Source organism: Centroberyx affinis, unplaced genomic scaffold, assembly GCF_046629955.1.
Source record: "Centroberyx affinis isolate AG114_WGS23_722 - 3 ecotype Tasmania unplaced genomic scaffold, CSIRO-AGI_Caff_v1 ptg001259l_1, whole genome shotgun sequence".
Taxonomy (NCBI): domain Eukaryota; kingdom Metazoa; phylum Chordata; class Actinopteri; order Beryciformes; family Berycidae; genus Centroberyx; species Centroberyx affinis.
Genome location: NW_027279770.1, coordinates 150,001 through 165,846, shown reverse-complemented (window position 1 = coordinate 165,846; position 15,846 = coordinate 150,001). Strand labels below are relative to the sequence as shown.

General features: G+C 38.1%; 3 gene segments (V, D, J or C); all 3 read left to right on the top strand.

Annotated features, from left to right (window-relative positions):
- Positions 1–8,077: 8,077 nt before the first annotated feature.
- LOC139648821 (immunoglobulin lambda constant 1-like) lies at positions 8,078–9,625 on the top strand. The segment is given in 2 exon segments: positions 8,078–8,258; positions 9,303–9,625. Coding segments are annotated over 2 exon segments (450 nt in total).
- A 3,651-nt stretch (positions 9,626–13,276) lies between these two features.
- On the top strand, positions 13,277–14,934 carry LOC139648822 (immunoglobulin lambda constant 1-like). The segment is given in 2 exon segments: positions 13,277–13,463; positions 14,417–14,934. Coding segments are annotated over 2 exon segments (450 nt in total).
- Positions 14,935–15,593: 659 nt separating this feature from the next.
- The window catches only part of LOC139648797 (immunoglobulin lambda constant 6-like), a 4,508-nt gene continuing 4,255 nt past the window's right edge, over positions 15,594–15,846 (top strand). The window contains 1 exon segment of the C gene segment in view: positions 15,594–15,648. Coding sequence covers positions 15,594–15,648 — 55 coding nt within the window.

Sequence of the window (15,846 nt, the reverse complement as noted above, 5' to 3'; positions counted from 1 at the left end):
TCACAATGTTGTTGACTAGGGCTAGAATGATTTGTTTCTGTCTGTGGTCATTGAGTAGAGCAAGTCAATAAAGAAAGACTTGGTTGTGTGAGGAAATATTTACAAAGCTGTCATTCCTGTAAATATGACCCATTAGCCTACATAGAGGTTTGTTCCTTTGTTCCAAGAAGGCGATTGATAAGTCTTATAGGCATAGAGGGTCATTCCTATGCTGGACTGTGGTAAATCATAGGTATAGAGGTTCATTGGAGTACGATGAAAGAATATTTCTATATTGTATTATGATCATTACTTAGCTATTTTATCTTTCTTTCTTTCTTTTTTAATGTTTTTTAATAGACATAATGGATTTCATGTGTTGGGAATATAATAATTTGATTTTAAAAAATGTATCAAGTATGATGTTTACTGAATGATAAACTAATCAGATTACATTCATTGCTATATTTGGTAAAAACAGGAACTACATTTCTCAGAATCTCGAAGGAAGGGAAAAGATGATTTTGATTTCAATACTACACACAAAATAATAATTTAGCACAAGCTGATAAGTTAACAATGGCTATAGGTGATGATGATACCACTGTTCAAATAACAGGCTGTGAATTATAATAAAAACTCTTAAAATAAACGTTATAAGATTATGTTATTGTTAAACTTTGTCATTTAGAATAATTTTCACTTTCACAGCTGTGTTGATTGTAGTAGAAGTTATTGGATTATGTTCCCAACTTTCCCAACAATGTGTTTATATAATCTATACTGTGCTAAATGTGCTAAACCATTCTGAATTATGAAATGTTCCTATATATTTAGAGAATATAATGGTTGTGCTTGGTGAGGTTACTGGTCAGACTCAGCTCTGTGTTCAGTGGTCTGTGTCAGAGTCTCTTCCCCTTCAGCAGCTGCAGTCGGTTCCTGCTGTAACAGCTCAGTGTCTATGCAGTCTGACTGAGGAAGGTTTTTGTACCACTCAAAATCACTGTGTGAACACTCCACTGTGGACACTCTGACAGTAATAAACTGCTGCATCTTCAGCCTGAGCTCCACTGATGGTCAAAGTGAAATCAGTCCTGGTTCCACTGCCACTAAACCGATCTGGTGTTCCTGATAGACGTTGATTCACAAGTTTTACTAGGAGCTTTGGAATCTCTCCAGATTTCTGTTGATACCAGTGCATATGCTCTCCATTACTATCACTATAAACAGCTGTGTTGGTTTTACAGGTCATAGTAGCAGTGGATCCTGGAGTAAATGTCACTACTGGAGGCTGAGTCACAGTCACCTGACTGCTGGATCCTGCAGACAAAAACACAACATTCATTTATCAGCAGAAATAAATGACAGAAAAGGCAGCACACTGTGTTTGATATTTTGCTGAGTAAATGAACCTGTAAAACAGCAGCAGGCCAGCGTCCAGATGAGGATGGTGATGAGAGTCATGGTGGTTGTGGTTTCTGCTGTGTTGAGTGACAGATCTGAGTCCTGCAGTGTTGAACTCACAGGACTATAAACCTTCTCAGTTCACTGGAGGATCAGCTGACAATGCAAAGCCTCCTCTCTATGGAAATGATCTCTCTGCTCTCAACACACTGAAGGCAATGTGGGACACAAAATCAGGAGCAAATACTGCTTGGACATACACTCACTGACCAAAATAATGAAAAACACGAAAGAACTGTTATGTTTGTTGTTTTGTGACTTTCAATTAATGTGCAACTTTTAGATTATCACTTGTTTTTTTGATGAGCAGGACAGTTAATCATAATTGTATGGTAATCATATTTTTTTTATCAAATAATAATATTAATTTGTGAATTGTGACACAAATGTATTACTGCAATAAAAATACAACTGTAGATTATAATAAGTTCATGTCTGTGTATTTCCTTACAATATACTGATTATGAGAAATACCCACTTAATATATTCATTATGAAAAATACACGCTTGATCATTCCACTATCATACGTGTTCCTGCCCACTACACTTTCCTTCAACATCCAAGTCAGGTTTCTACTCTGTTTAATAGCACAAGGGACGGTTACATCAGATCAGGTGTGTTGGTAAAACGGTTTAATGTCTTGTAACATGTACATCGAGAATAGTAATATGAGGGTGCAATATTTTTGAAGTTTTGAGTGACAAATGTGAATTTCTTTCTTTCTTTCTTTCTTTCTTTCTTTCTTTCTTTCTTTCTTACTTTCTTTCTTTCTTTCTTTCTTTCTTTCTTTCTTTCTTTCTTTCTTTCTTTCTTTCTTTATTTATTTATGTATTTATTTATGTATATATTTATGTATTTATTATATAAACACTTTGGAAGAAAATCTCTTATTTTCATTGCTTCAGGTTGAGCTTTCATTATATTAGATTTGTTGTGCTGCTAAAAACTGTTGACCATCTGTTGCTATATTCTTGGAGGCCTAAAACCTCACCAACCTCCTCATGAAACGTTGAGTTTCTCTGGGGATGTGAGTTTAAAACTGCCTGTTGAAAAGTGTCTTCCAGTATGTTTCAGTATTATCTCGAGTCACTGTGGTTCTGCTTGATGACACTTGTGTGCCAGGGCCAGAGTGCTGTGTTCAGTGGACCAGTTATCCAGATCACAGTCTCTTCCCTAAGCCTCAGCACCTGCAGCAGGCCGTTTTCAATGCAGTCAAACTGAAGGAGGTTTTTGTACGGCTCAAAATCACTGTGTGAACACTCCTCTACCATGGTCACCAAGACAGTAGTAATCTCCAACATCGTCAGCCTGAACACCACTGATGGTTAGAGTGTAGTGAGAACCAGATCTACTGCCACTGAATCTAGATGGAGTTCCTGAGAAGAGAGTTGATGCTGAGTATATAAGAAGTTTAGTAACCTGTCCAGGTTTCTGAAGGTACCAACTGAGATCAGGACCGATATTTGAACTCCCTGTAGCGCTAATGGACACAGTCCCTCCAAGACTAACAGACTTGGATTTGTCAGACTGAGTCAGAAAGTTGTTGGCAGAAGACTCTGAAATAAGAAGTGAAATATGAGTCAGTATGGAACAGCAGTGTAGATTATAATAGTGAGAAGAGAGACATAGAAAGCAGATTGGAAGAAAAAAACAAGTGGAGGGATAGGAATTGCACCACATATAAAAATATCAAAACAATGTTAGATATCTGTTCAAAAATTCTCACCCTGACTCAGGAAACCCAACATGACAAACAGAGCGATTGGAAACTTCATCCTGATGCAGTTTTAGGTGAGAGTGCAGAGAAAACAGTTCAGACTTGCTGTGACATAAGCATTTAAACTCTGGGGAGCAGTGATGCATAAAAGTCATGCAAAATACATCGTAAGTAGGCAAACACACACCTGTTCCTGTGAAACAGAAAAGGGAGAGGTGAGGTGGAGTGAGAGCACATCCCTTCCTGGGATTTGTTGGACTGTTCAATAGCTCAATTAAAAACTTTTGGCTTTCTGGTCTACTTTTTCTCTGCTGTTTCTCTGTCATTGTAAACTAAGGGTCTGTCTGTCCTTTTTACTCCTTTTTGTTCATATGGCTTTGTGACCATAAATTGATCCAGGGCGTCTCCTGCTGGCAATCCTCCAGTTTTGATGGAGGGACCAAACTAATCTTAAAAAGAAAGCCTGAATTAAAGGTCCCATATTGTGGAAAATGGGATTTCCCTTGTTGCTATGTTCCAAGAGGGAAACTGATCTCTGTACAGCATCACCACACATTGTAACGTTCCTCTGAGCTCAACTCAAGGACGAATTCACAATGTTGTTGACTCGGGCTAGAATGATTTGTTTCTGTCTGTGGTCATTGAGTAGAGCAAGTCAATAAAGAAAGACTTGGTTGTGTGAGGAAATATTTACAAAGCTGTCATTCCTGTAAATATGACCCATTAGCCTACATAGAGGTTTGTTCCTTTGTTCCAAGAAGGCGATTGATAAGTCTTATAGGCATAGAGGGTCATTCCTATGCTGGACTGTGGTAAATCATAGGTACAGAGGTTCATTGGAGTACGATGAAAGAATGTTTCTATATATTATTATCATCATTACTTAGCTATTTTATCTTTCTTTCTCTCTTTTTTAATGTTTTTTTAATAGACATAATGGATTTCATGTGTTGGGAATATAATAATTTGCTTTTAAAAAATGTATCAAGTATGATGTTTACTAAATGATAAAGTAATCAGATTACATTCACTGTATATTTGATAAAAACAGGAACAACATTTCTCAGAATCTCGAAGGAAGGGAAAAGATGATTTTGATTTCAATACTACACATAAAGTAATATTTTAGCACAAGCTGATATAAGTTAACAATGGCTATAGGTGATGGATGATACCACTGTTCAAATAACAGGCTGTGAATGATAATAAAAAGTCTTTAAATAAATGTTATCAGATTATGTTAGTATTAAACTTTGTCATTTAGAATAATTTTCACTTTCACAGCTGTGTTGATTATAGTAAAACTTAAATTCATTATTAGATTTTGTTCCCAACTTTCCTAAAAATGTGTTTATATAATCTATACTGTTCTAAATGTGCTAAACCGTTCTGAATTATGAAATGTTCCTATATATTTAGAGAATATAATGGTTGTGCTTGGTGAGGTTACTGGTCAGACTCAGCTCTGTGTTCAGTGGTCTGTGTCAGAGTCTCTTCCCCTTCAGCAGCTGCAGTCGGTTCCTGCTGTAACAGCTCAGTGTCTATGCAGTCTGACTGAGGGAGGTTTTTGTACCACTCAAAATCACTGTGTGAACACTCCACCACTGTGGTAACTCTGACAGTAATAAACTGCTGCATCTTCAGCCTGAACTCCACTGATGGTCAAAGTGAAGTCAGTCTTGGTTCCACTGCCACTAAACCGAGCTGGTGTTCCTGATTGAAGTTGATTCACAAATTTTATTAGGAGCTTATGAGTCTCTCCAGATTTCTGTTGATACCAGTGCATATAATTATTATTATGAACAGCTGTGTTGGTTTTACAGGTCAGAGTGGCAGTGGATCCTGGAGTAAATGTCACTACTGGAGGCTGAGTCACAGTCACCTGACTGCTGGATCCTGCAGACAAAAACACAACATTCATTTATCAGCAGAAATAAATGACAGAAAAGGCAGCACATTGTGTTTGATATTTTGCTGAGTAAATGAACCTGTAAAACAGCAGCAGGCTAGCGTCCAGATGAGGATGGTGATGAGAGTCATGGTGGTTGTGGTTTCTGCTGTGTTGAGTGACAGATCTGAGTCCTGCAGTGTTGAACTCACAAGACTATAAACCTTCTCAGTTCACTGGAGGATCAGCTGACAATGCAAAGCCTCCTCTCTATGGAAATGATCTCTCTGCTCTCAACACACTGAAGGCAATGTGGGACACAAAATCAGGAGCAAATACTGCTTGGATTTACAGGATCTCTACTCTTATTGGAATACAAAAATACATTTGTCAGGAATTCTTGGAAATTATGATTTACCACACTTGGATTAAAGTGGTTTGCACTGTGGTTTGTATGATAAGATATTTAATCTCTGCCTTGATTGACTTAAGGTTTACATATATACATTATATCTCTTAAAACTGATTATTATGATCTTGTAATAGATTATTATTATGAAACATGTAGGTTATTCACCTGTTACAATTGATGTAAAATATGATGAAAAAAATATATTGTTATGAGGAGAGCATAATTTGTTTCTCTGTCATTTGAAATTTGTAAAACGCTTCCTGTCTAGAAATGTTCTTCTGTGCTGAAGATGACTTGACTCAGCTTTTTCATGTGCTGTAACTTTCTATATTAGAGCTTCCTTACATTTTGCTTCAACTTCAACTGAACTGTATTTGAAGAGTTTCATCCCAAAATAAAGATTTATCAAAATTGTGCCAGAAATATTTTACCATAATAAAAATAAAACTATTGATGAAAACAAGTCCAGGTTTGTGTTTTTGCTTATAATATATTTATTTTGAGAAATGCCCATTTGATGTTCCCAATATCATACCTGCTCTTAACAACTCACTTTACTGCAGAATACAAGTCAGGTTTCTCTGTTTAATAGCACAAGGGATGGTTACATCAGGTCCTGTGTGTTGGTAAAACCTTTTACTATCTAGTGACATTTGCATAGTCATTTTTCAGGGTGCAAGAAAGGCTCAGTTGTGTGAGGACATATTTACAAAGGTGTCGCTCCAGTAAATATGAACCTTTAAGGTACATAGAGCTTTGTTCCTATATGTTCCAAGATGGCAGTTGATAAATCGTATTGGCATAGAGGGTCATTCCCATGCCGAAATGCGGTAAATCATAGGTATAGAGGTTCATTCCTATATTGGAGTACAATAAGAGAATATTTCTACTTTTTATTATTATCCTTACTTACCTATTTTACCTTTCTTTATTTCTTTTAAATGTTTTTTTTTTGCTGGACATGATGGATTCCATGTGTTGGGAATATAATAATTTGTTTTAAAAAACTGCATCAAGAAGGATGGTTACTGAATGAAAAAGTAATCCGATTACATTCATTGTATATTTCATAACAACAGGAACTACATTTCTCAGAATCTTGAAGGAAGGGAAAATATGATTTTGATTTCAATACTACACATAAAATAATAATTTAGCACAAGCTGATATAAGTTAACAATGGCTATAGGTGATGATGATACCACTGTTCAAATAACAGGCTGTGAATGATAATAAAAAGTCTTTAAATAAATGTTATCAGATTATGTTAGTATTAAACTTTGTCATTTAGAATAATTTTCACTTTCACAGCTGTGTTGATTATAGTAAAACTTAAATTCATTATTGGATTTTGTTCCCAACTTTCCTAAAAATGTGTTTATATAATCTATACTGTGCTAAATGTGCTAAACCATTCTGAATTATGAAATGTACCTATATATTTAGAGAATATAATGGTTGTGCTTGGTGAGGTTACTGGTCAGACTCAGCTCTGTGTTCAGTGGTCTGTGTCAGAGTCTCTTCCCCTTCAGCAGCTGCAGTCGGTTCCTGCTGTAACAGCTCAGTGTCTATGCAGTCTGACTGAGGGAGGTTTTTGTATGACTGCAAATCACTGTGTGTACAGATAGACACTGTTAATGTAGTGGAGACTCTGACAGTAATAAACTGCTGCATCTTCAGCCTGAACTCCACTGATGGTCAAAGTGAAGTCAGTCTTTGTTCCACTGCCACTAAACCGAGCTGGTGTTCCTGATAGACGTTGATTCACAAATTTTATTAGGAGCTTAGGAGCTTCTCCAGATTTCTGTTGATACCAGGACATACGCTCTCCATGACTATCACTGTAAACAGCTGGGTTGGTTTTACAGCTCATAGTGACAGTGGATCCTGGAGTAAATGTCACTTCTGGAGGCTGAGTCACAGTCACCTGACTGCTGGATCCTGCAGACAAAAACACAACATTCATTTATCAGCAGAAATAAATGACAGAAAAGGCAGCACACTGTGTTTGATATTTTGCTGAGTAAATGAACCTGTAAAACAGCAGCAGGCCAGCGTCCAGATGAGGATGGTGATGAGAGTCATGGTGGTTGTGGTTTCTGCTGTGTTGAGTGACAGATCTGAGTCCTGCAGTGTTGAACTCACAGGACTATAAACCTTCTCAGTTCACTGGAGGATCAGCTGACAATGCAAAGCCTCCTCTCTATGGAAATGATCTCTCTGCTCTCAACACACTGAAGGCAATGTGGGACACAAAATCAGGAGCAAATACTGCTTGGATTTACAGGATCTCTACTCTTATTGGAATACAAAAATACATTTGTCAGGAATACTTGGAAATTTAAAATGGTTTACACAGTGGTTTGTATGATGATCATTTTTAATCTCTGCCTTGATTGACTTAAAAGGTTTACATAGATACATTGTATCTCTTAAAACTGATTATTATGGTCTTGTAGTATGATTATTATGAAAGATATAGTTAATTTACACGTTAAAATTCATGTAAAATATGATGAAAAACATTTATTGTGATGCAGCATAACTTGTTTCTCTGTCATTTGAAATGTGTAAAAAATGTAAGCAAAATGAAATAAATCATCTTGTTTCATCAAACTTCATCATAACATCAAAGACTTTTCTGGATCTCACCAATTTAGCAGAACCTTTATGGCAAAGCAGAGTTTTATATTGGAAAGATGCTTGTTTCAAGTGCAGGAGGTTTTTGTACGGCCTCTTAATGAGTTTGTATCACTGTGGTACACTTTTGGTGGAGGCACCAAACTCATTGTTGACTGTAAGTACCAGAGATTTCTACTTTATATGACACATAGTATTTCGATTTAAATCAAATTTTGGGGAAGAATTTGAATGATCAAATTTTCACTGTTTGCACTTTATTTCCTATTTATGGTTATAAGGCTGAACAATCAATTTGAAAAGAAATCTTGCTGAGATCAATGTCTACTCAATCCTCTAGATTGTTCAAGTTAGACATGCTATAAAAACATCCATTTTCTGAGCAATTGTATTTTTCATGGAGTTTTTAGTAAATTTATTTATCTATTGAATTTGCTAAATGACTAAACTACTAAAATCCTTAACTGTTAAATTATGATTCATTTCATAAAATAATTATGAAGTTCATTTTTATTTTTTTTTTTAAAAATCCATATGATGGCTACAATTAATATTTTCTGTGAATGCCTTTAAAATACATATATAATTTTATACTGAAATCCAAAATAGCCTGTAACATTTGTTCACGGTTCGTTAGTTTTACATGTGGTGAAAAGGAAGTGAAAGAGACAGAGAAAAAACGGTTTTAACTGTTAATCTATAAACTTTTATCTGTTACGTTTTTGGCACAAGACAATCATTGCAGGGATGAGAGTTATGGGCTGTCAGATATTATAAAGCAAATTGGTAGATGGAGATTATTAATCATCATTAACTAAACCTTTCAATTACATTTACATTTTGGTAATTTAACTGATTCTCCAATTCTTAGTGACCTACAATGAGTGTTACAGTAGAACAAGCTTCATCCTTTCAATTGTCAAAATTACAACTCTGGAATTTCTTGCCACCATGCCCTCCTCCCTCCCCTCTCTGTGACATTCCTCCCCCTCTCCTCTCCTCTCCTCTCCTCTCCTGTCCTCTCCTCTCCTCTCCTCTCCCCTCCCCTCCCCTCTCCTCTCCTCTCCTCTCCTCTCCTCTCCTCTCCTCTCCTCCCCTCTCCTCTCCTCTCCTCTCCTCTCCCCCCTCCTCTCCTCTCCTCTCCTCTCCTCTCTTCTCCTCTCCTCTCCTCTCCTCTCCTCTCTCTCTCTCTCTCCTCCAGTGGGTGTGGCGCGGCCCACCCTGACCCTCCTCCCCCCCTCCAGAGTGGAGCTGCAGCAGGACGGTGCCACACTGGTGTGTCTGGCCAACGGGGGCTTCCCCTCAGCCTGGAGGCTGGGCTGGAAGGTGGGGGGCAGCAGCAGCTCCTCAGGGGTGTCAGACAGCCTGGAGGTCCTGGGGAGGGACGGCCGCTACAGCTGGAGCAGCACCCTGACCCTCCCTGCAGACCAGTGGAGGAAGGCGGGCTCAGTGAGCTGTGAGGCCAGTCTGAATGGCCAGACGCCTGTCACTCAAACCCTGGATCCTGACCGCTGCTCAGAGTAGAGCTTCAGCAACGCTTCCTGTCTAGAAATGTTCTTCTGTGTTGAAGATGACTTGACTCAGCTCTTTCATGTGCATGTAACTTTCTATAGCAGAGCTTCCTTACATTTAGCTTCAATTCATAATTTTTCCAAAAGAACTGTATTCATAGAGTTTCATTCCAAAATAAAGGTTAGCAAAATTGTGGCAGAAATGTTTTACCATGATAAAAATAAATCTATATATTATAACAAGTCCATGTTTGTGTTTTTGCTTTATTTTATTTATTTGCTATATTTATTATGAGAAATGTCCACTAGATCTTCCCAATATCATTCCTGCTCTTACCAACTCACAAACAAAATCCAAGTCAGGTTTCTACTTTGTTTAATAGCACAAGGGATGGTTACATCAGGTCCTGTGTGTTGATAAAACTTTTTACTATTTTGTGACATTTGCATAGAGAATAGTAAAGTGAGGGAACAATCATCTAGATTTTTTAAATATTGACTGACGGATGTAAATGTTTTTTTTGTTTGTAGAAACATAGAAGAAATTTCCATTGCTTCAGGTTAATCTTCTATAAGATTTGTTGTGCTGCTAAAAACTGTTGACCATCTGTTGCTCTATTCTAGGAGGGGTAAAACCTCACCAACCTCCTCATGAAAAGTTGAGTTTCTCTGGGGATGTCAGTTTAAAACTACCTGTTGAAAAGTGTCTTCCAGTATGTTTCAGTGTTATCTCGAGTCACTGTGGTTCTGCTTGATGACACTTGTGTTCCAGGGCCAGAGTGCTGTGTTCAGTGGACCAGTTATCCAGATCACAGTCTCACAGCCTCAGCACCTGCAGCAGGCCGTTTTCAATGCAGTCAAACTGAAGGAGGTTTTTGTACAGCTCAAAATCACTGTGTGAATGCTCCACCATGTGCACCAAGACAGTAGTAATCTCCAACATCTTCAGCTTGAAAACCACTGATGGTTAGAGTGTAGTGAGAACCAGATCTACTGCCACTGAATCTAGATGGAGTTCCTGAATTGAGAGTTGATGCTCTGTATATAAGAAGTTTAGGAACCTGTCCAGGTTTCCGAAGGTACCAACTGAGATCAGCACCAATATTTGAACTCCCTGTGGCGCTAATGGACACAGTCCCTCCAAGACTAACAGACTTGGATTTGTCAGACTGAGTCAGAAAGTTGTTGGCAGAAGACTCTGAAATAAGAAGTGAAATATGAGTCAGTATGGAACAGCAGTGTAGATTATAATAGTGAGAAGAGAGACACAGAAAGCAGATTGGAAGAAAAAGACAAGTGGAGGGATAGGAATTGCACCACACAAAAAATATCAGAACAATGTTAGATATTTGTTCAAAAATTCTCACCCTGACTCAGGAAACCCAACATGACAAACAGAGCGATTGGAAACTTCATCCTGATGCAGTTTTAGGTGAGAGTGCAGAGAAAACAGTTCAGACTTGCTGTGACATAAGCATTTAAACTCTGGGGAGCAGTGATGCATAAAAGTCATGCAAAATACATCGTAAGTAGGCAAACACACACCTGTTCCTGTGAAACAGAAAAGGGAGAGGTGAGGTGGAGTGAGAGCACATCCCTTCCTGGGATTTGTTGGACTGTTCAATAGCTCAATTAAAAACTTTTGAAACTGTTTCTCTGCTGTTATAACTGTTATTCATAATGTTGTTGGCCATAGGGCTAGAATGATTTGTTTGTGTAGAGCAAGTCAGTAAAGAAAGGCTCAGTTGTGTGAGGACATACAAAGCTGTCGTTCCTGTAAATATGAACCTTTAGGGTACATAGAGGTTTGTTCCCATGTTCCAAGAAGGCGATTGATAAGTCTTATAGGCATAGAGGGTCATTCTGCTGGACTGTGGTAAATCATAGGTATAGAGGTTCATTGGAGTACGATGAAAGAATATTTCTATATTGTATTATCATCCTTACTTACCTATTTTATCTTTCTTTCTTTCTTCTTTTTTAATGTCATTTTCATAGACATGATGGATTTCATGTGTTGGGAATATAATAATTTGTTTTTAAAAAACTGTACGATTGTTACTGGATGATAATGTAATCAGATTACATTCACTGCATATTTGATAAAAACAGGAACCACATTTCTCAGAATCTTGAAGGAAGGGAAAATATGATTTTGATTTCATTACTACACACAAAATAATAATTTAGCACAAGCTGATATAAGTTTACAATGGCTATAGGTGATGATGATACCACTGTTCAAATAACAGGCTGTGAATGAGAATGAAAACTCTTTAAATAAACGTTATCAGATTATGTTAGTGTTAAACTTTGTCATTTAGCATAATTCTCACTTTCACAGCTTTGTTGATTATAGTAAAACTTAAATTCATTATTGGATTATGTTTCCAACTTTCCCAACAATGTGTTTATATAATCTATACTGTGCTAAATGTGCTAAACGGTTCTGAATTATGAAACATACCTATATATTTAGAGAATATAATGGTTGTGCTTGGTGAGGTTACTGGTCAGACTCAGCTCTGTGTTCAGTGGTCTGTGTCAGAGTCTCTTCCCCTTCAGCAGCTGCAGTCGGTTCCTGCTGTAACAGCTCAGTGTCTATGCAGTCTGACTGAGGAAGGTTTTTGTACGACTCAAAATCACTGTGTGAACAGATCGACACTGTTAATGTAGTGGTAACTCTGACAGTAATAAACTGCTGCATCTTCAGCCTGAGCTCCACTGATGGTCAAAGTGAAGTCAGTCCTGGTTCCACTGCCACTAAACCGATCTGGTGTTCCTGATTCAAGTTGATTCACATATTTTATTAGGAGCTTAGGAGTCTCTCCAGGTTTCTGTTGATACCAGAACATATAATTATTGCTATGAACAGCTGGGTTGGTTTTACAGGTCAGAGTGACAGTGGATCCTGGAGTAAATGTCACTACTGGAGGCTGAGTCACAGTCACCTGACTGCTGGATCCTGCAGACAAAAACACAACATTCATTTATCAGCAGAAATAAATGACAGAAAAGGCAGCACACTGTGTTTGATATTTTGCTGAGTAAATGAACCTGTAAAACAGCAGCAGGCCAGCGTCCAGATGAGGATGGTGATGAGAGTCATGGTGGTTGTGGTTTCTGCTGTGTTGAGTGACAGATCTGAGTCCTGCAGTGTTGAACTCACAGGACTATAAACCTTCTCAGTTCACTGGAGGATCAGCTGACAATGCAAAGCCTCCTCTCTATGGAAATGATCTCTCTGCTCTCAACACACTGAAGGCAATGTGGGACACAAAATCAGGAGCAAATACTGCTTGGATTTACAGGATCTCTACTCTTATTGGAATACAAAAATACATTTGTCAGAAATACTTGGAAATTAGGATTTACCACACTTGGATTAAAGTGGTTTGCACTGTGGTTTGTATGATAAACCTATTTAATCTCTGCCTTGATTGACTTCAAGGGTTTACATAGATACATGATATCTCTTAATACTAATTATTATGATCTTGTAATAGATGATTTTTATGAAAGATATAGTTAATTTACACATTAAATCCATGTAATATATGATGAAAAAATTGAATTGTTATGAGGAGAACATAACTTGTTTCTCTGTCATTGGAAATGTGTAAAAGAAAATTAAAGCAAAATGAAATAAATTAACTTTTTTCATCAAACAATTTCAAACAACATCAAAGACTTTTCTGGATCTCACCAATTTAGCAGAACCTTTATGGCAAAGCAGAGTTTTATATTGGAAAGATGCTTGTTTCAAGTGCAGGAGGTTTTTGTACGGCCTCTTAATGAGTTTGTATCACTGTGGTGGACTTTTGGTGGAGGCACCAAACTCATCGTTGACTGTAAGTACCAGAGATTTCTACTTTATATGACACATAGTATATCTCTTTAAATGAAATTTTTGGGAAGAAATCGAATGATCAAATTTTCACTGTTTGCACTTCATATTATTTGCCATTTATTGGTTAGGGCTGAACAATCAGTTTGAACAGAAATCTTGCTGAGATCAATGTTTATTCAATCCTCTAGATTATTCAAGTTAGACATCTGCTTTAGAAAAATCTATTTTCTGATCAATTGTATTTTTCATGGAGTGTTTATTTCATTAAATTTGACAACCAACTAAAATCCTTCACTGTTAAATTAGGATTTCACAAGTTCATTGTATTTTTTTTTAATTCAGATGATGGCTACAATTAATATTTTCTGTGAATGCCTTTAAAATACATATATCATTTTATACTTAAATCCAAAATAGCCTGTAACATTTGTTCACGGTTCGTTAGTTTTACATGTGGCGAAAAGGAAGTGAAAGAGACAGAGAAAAAACGGTTTTAACTGTTAATCTATAAACTTTTATCTGTTACATTTTTGGCACAAGCCAATCATTGCAGGGATGAGAGTTATGGGCTGTCAGATATTATCAATCAGATCGGTAGTTGTCATTATTAATCATCATTAACAAAACATTTCAATTACATTTACATTTTAGTAATTTAACTGATTCTTTAATTCTGAGTGACTTACAATGACTGCATCAGTAGAACAAGCTTCATTGTTTTAATTGTCAAAATTACAATCAACTCTGTCATTTCTTTCCACCATGCCCTCCCTCCCCTCTCTGTGACATTCCTCCCCCTCTCCTCTCTCTCCTCTCTCTGTCTCTCCTCTCCTCTGCTCTCCTCTCCTCCCCTCTCCTTTCCTCTCCTCTCCTCTCCTCTCCTCTCCTCTCCTCTCCTCTCCTCTCCTCTCCTCTCCTCTCCTCTCCTCTCCTCTCTCTCTCTCTCTCCTCCAGTGGGTGTGGCGCGGCCCACCCTGACCCTCCTCCCCCCCTCCAGAGTGGAGCTGCAGCAGGACGGTGCCACACTGGTGTGTCTGGCCAACGGGGGCTTCCCCTCAGCCTGGAGGCTGGGCTGGAAGGTGGGGGGCAGCAGCAGCTCCTCAGGGGTGTCAGACAGCCTGGAGGTCCTGGGGAGGGACGGCCGCTACAGCTGGAGCAGCACCCTGACCCTCCCTGCAGACCAGTGGAGGAAGGCGGGCTCAGTGAGCTGTGAGGCCAGTCTGAATGGCCAGACGCCTGTCACTCAAACCCTGGACCCTGACCGCTGCTCAGAGTAGAGCTTCAGCAGCGCTTCCTGTCTAGAAATGTTCTTCTGTGCTGAAGATGACTTGACTCAGCTTTTTCATGTGCTGTAACTTTCAATAGCAGAGCTTCCTTACATTTAGCTTCAATTCATAATTTTTCAAACTGAACTGTATTTGAAGAGTTTCATTCCAAAATAAAGTTTTAGCAAAACTGTGGCAGAAATGTATTACCGTAATAAAAATAAAACTATGAATTATAATGAGTCCATGTCTGTGTTTTTGCTAATAAGATATTTATTATGAGAAATGTCCACTTGATCTTCCCAATATCATACCTGCTCTTACCAACTCACTTTACTGCAAAATCCAAGTCAGGTGTTGGTAAAACTTTTACTATCTAGTGACATTTGCATAGAGAAGAGTACATATTTGAGGGTGCAATACATTATATTTTTGAAATGTTGAGAATTTCTTTTTTATATGTAGCACCTTGGAATAAAATCTTTCATTTTCAGTGCATTGAGTTGAGTTGTTCTGTTATTAGATTTATTGTGCTGCTAAAAACTGTAGAACATCTGTTGCTCTATTCTAGGAGGGGTAAAACCTCATCAACCTACTCATGAAAAGTTCAGTTTCTCTGGGGATGTAAGTTTAAAACTGCCTGTTGAAAAGTGTCTTCCAGTATGTTTCAGTGTTATCTCGAGTCTCTGTGGTTCTGCTTGATGACACTTGTGTTCCAGGGCCAGAGTGCTGTGCTCAGTGGACCAGTTATCCAGATCACAGTCTCTTCCCTAAGCCTCAGCACCTGCACCAGGCCGTTTTCAATGCAGTCAAACTGAAGGAGGTTTTTGTACGGCTCAAAATCACTGTGTGAACGCTCCGTCAGTATGGGCACCAAGACAGTAGTAATCTCCAACATCATCATCCTGAACACCACTGATGGTTAGAGTGTAGTGAGAACCAGATCTACTGCCACTGAATCTAGATGGAGTTCCTGAGTTGAGAGTTGATGCTGAGTATATAAGAAGTTTAGGAACCTGTCCAGGTTTCTGAAGGTACCAACTGAGATCATCATCAATATCTGAACTCCCTGTGGCGCTAATGGACACAGTCCCTCCAAGACTAACAGACTTGGATTTG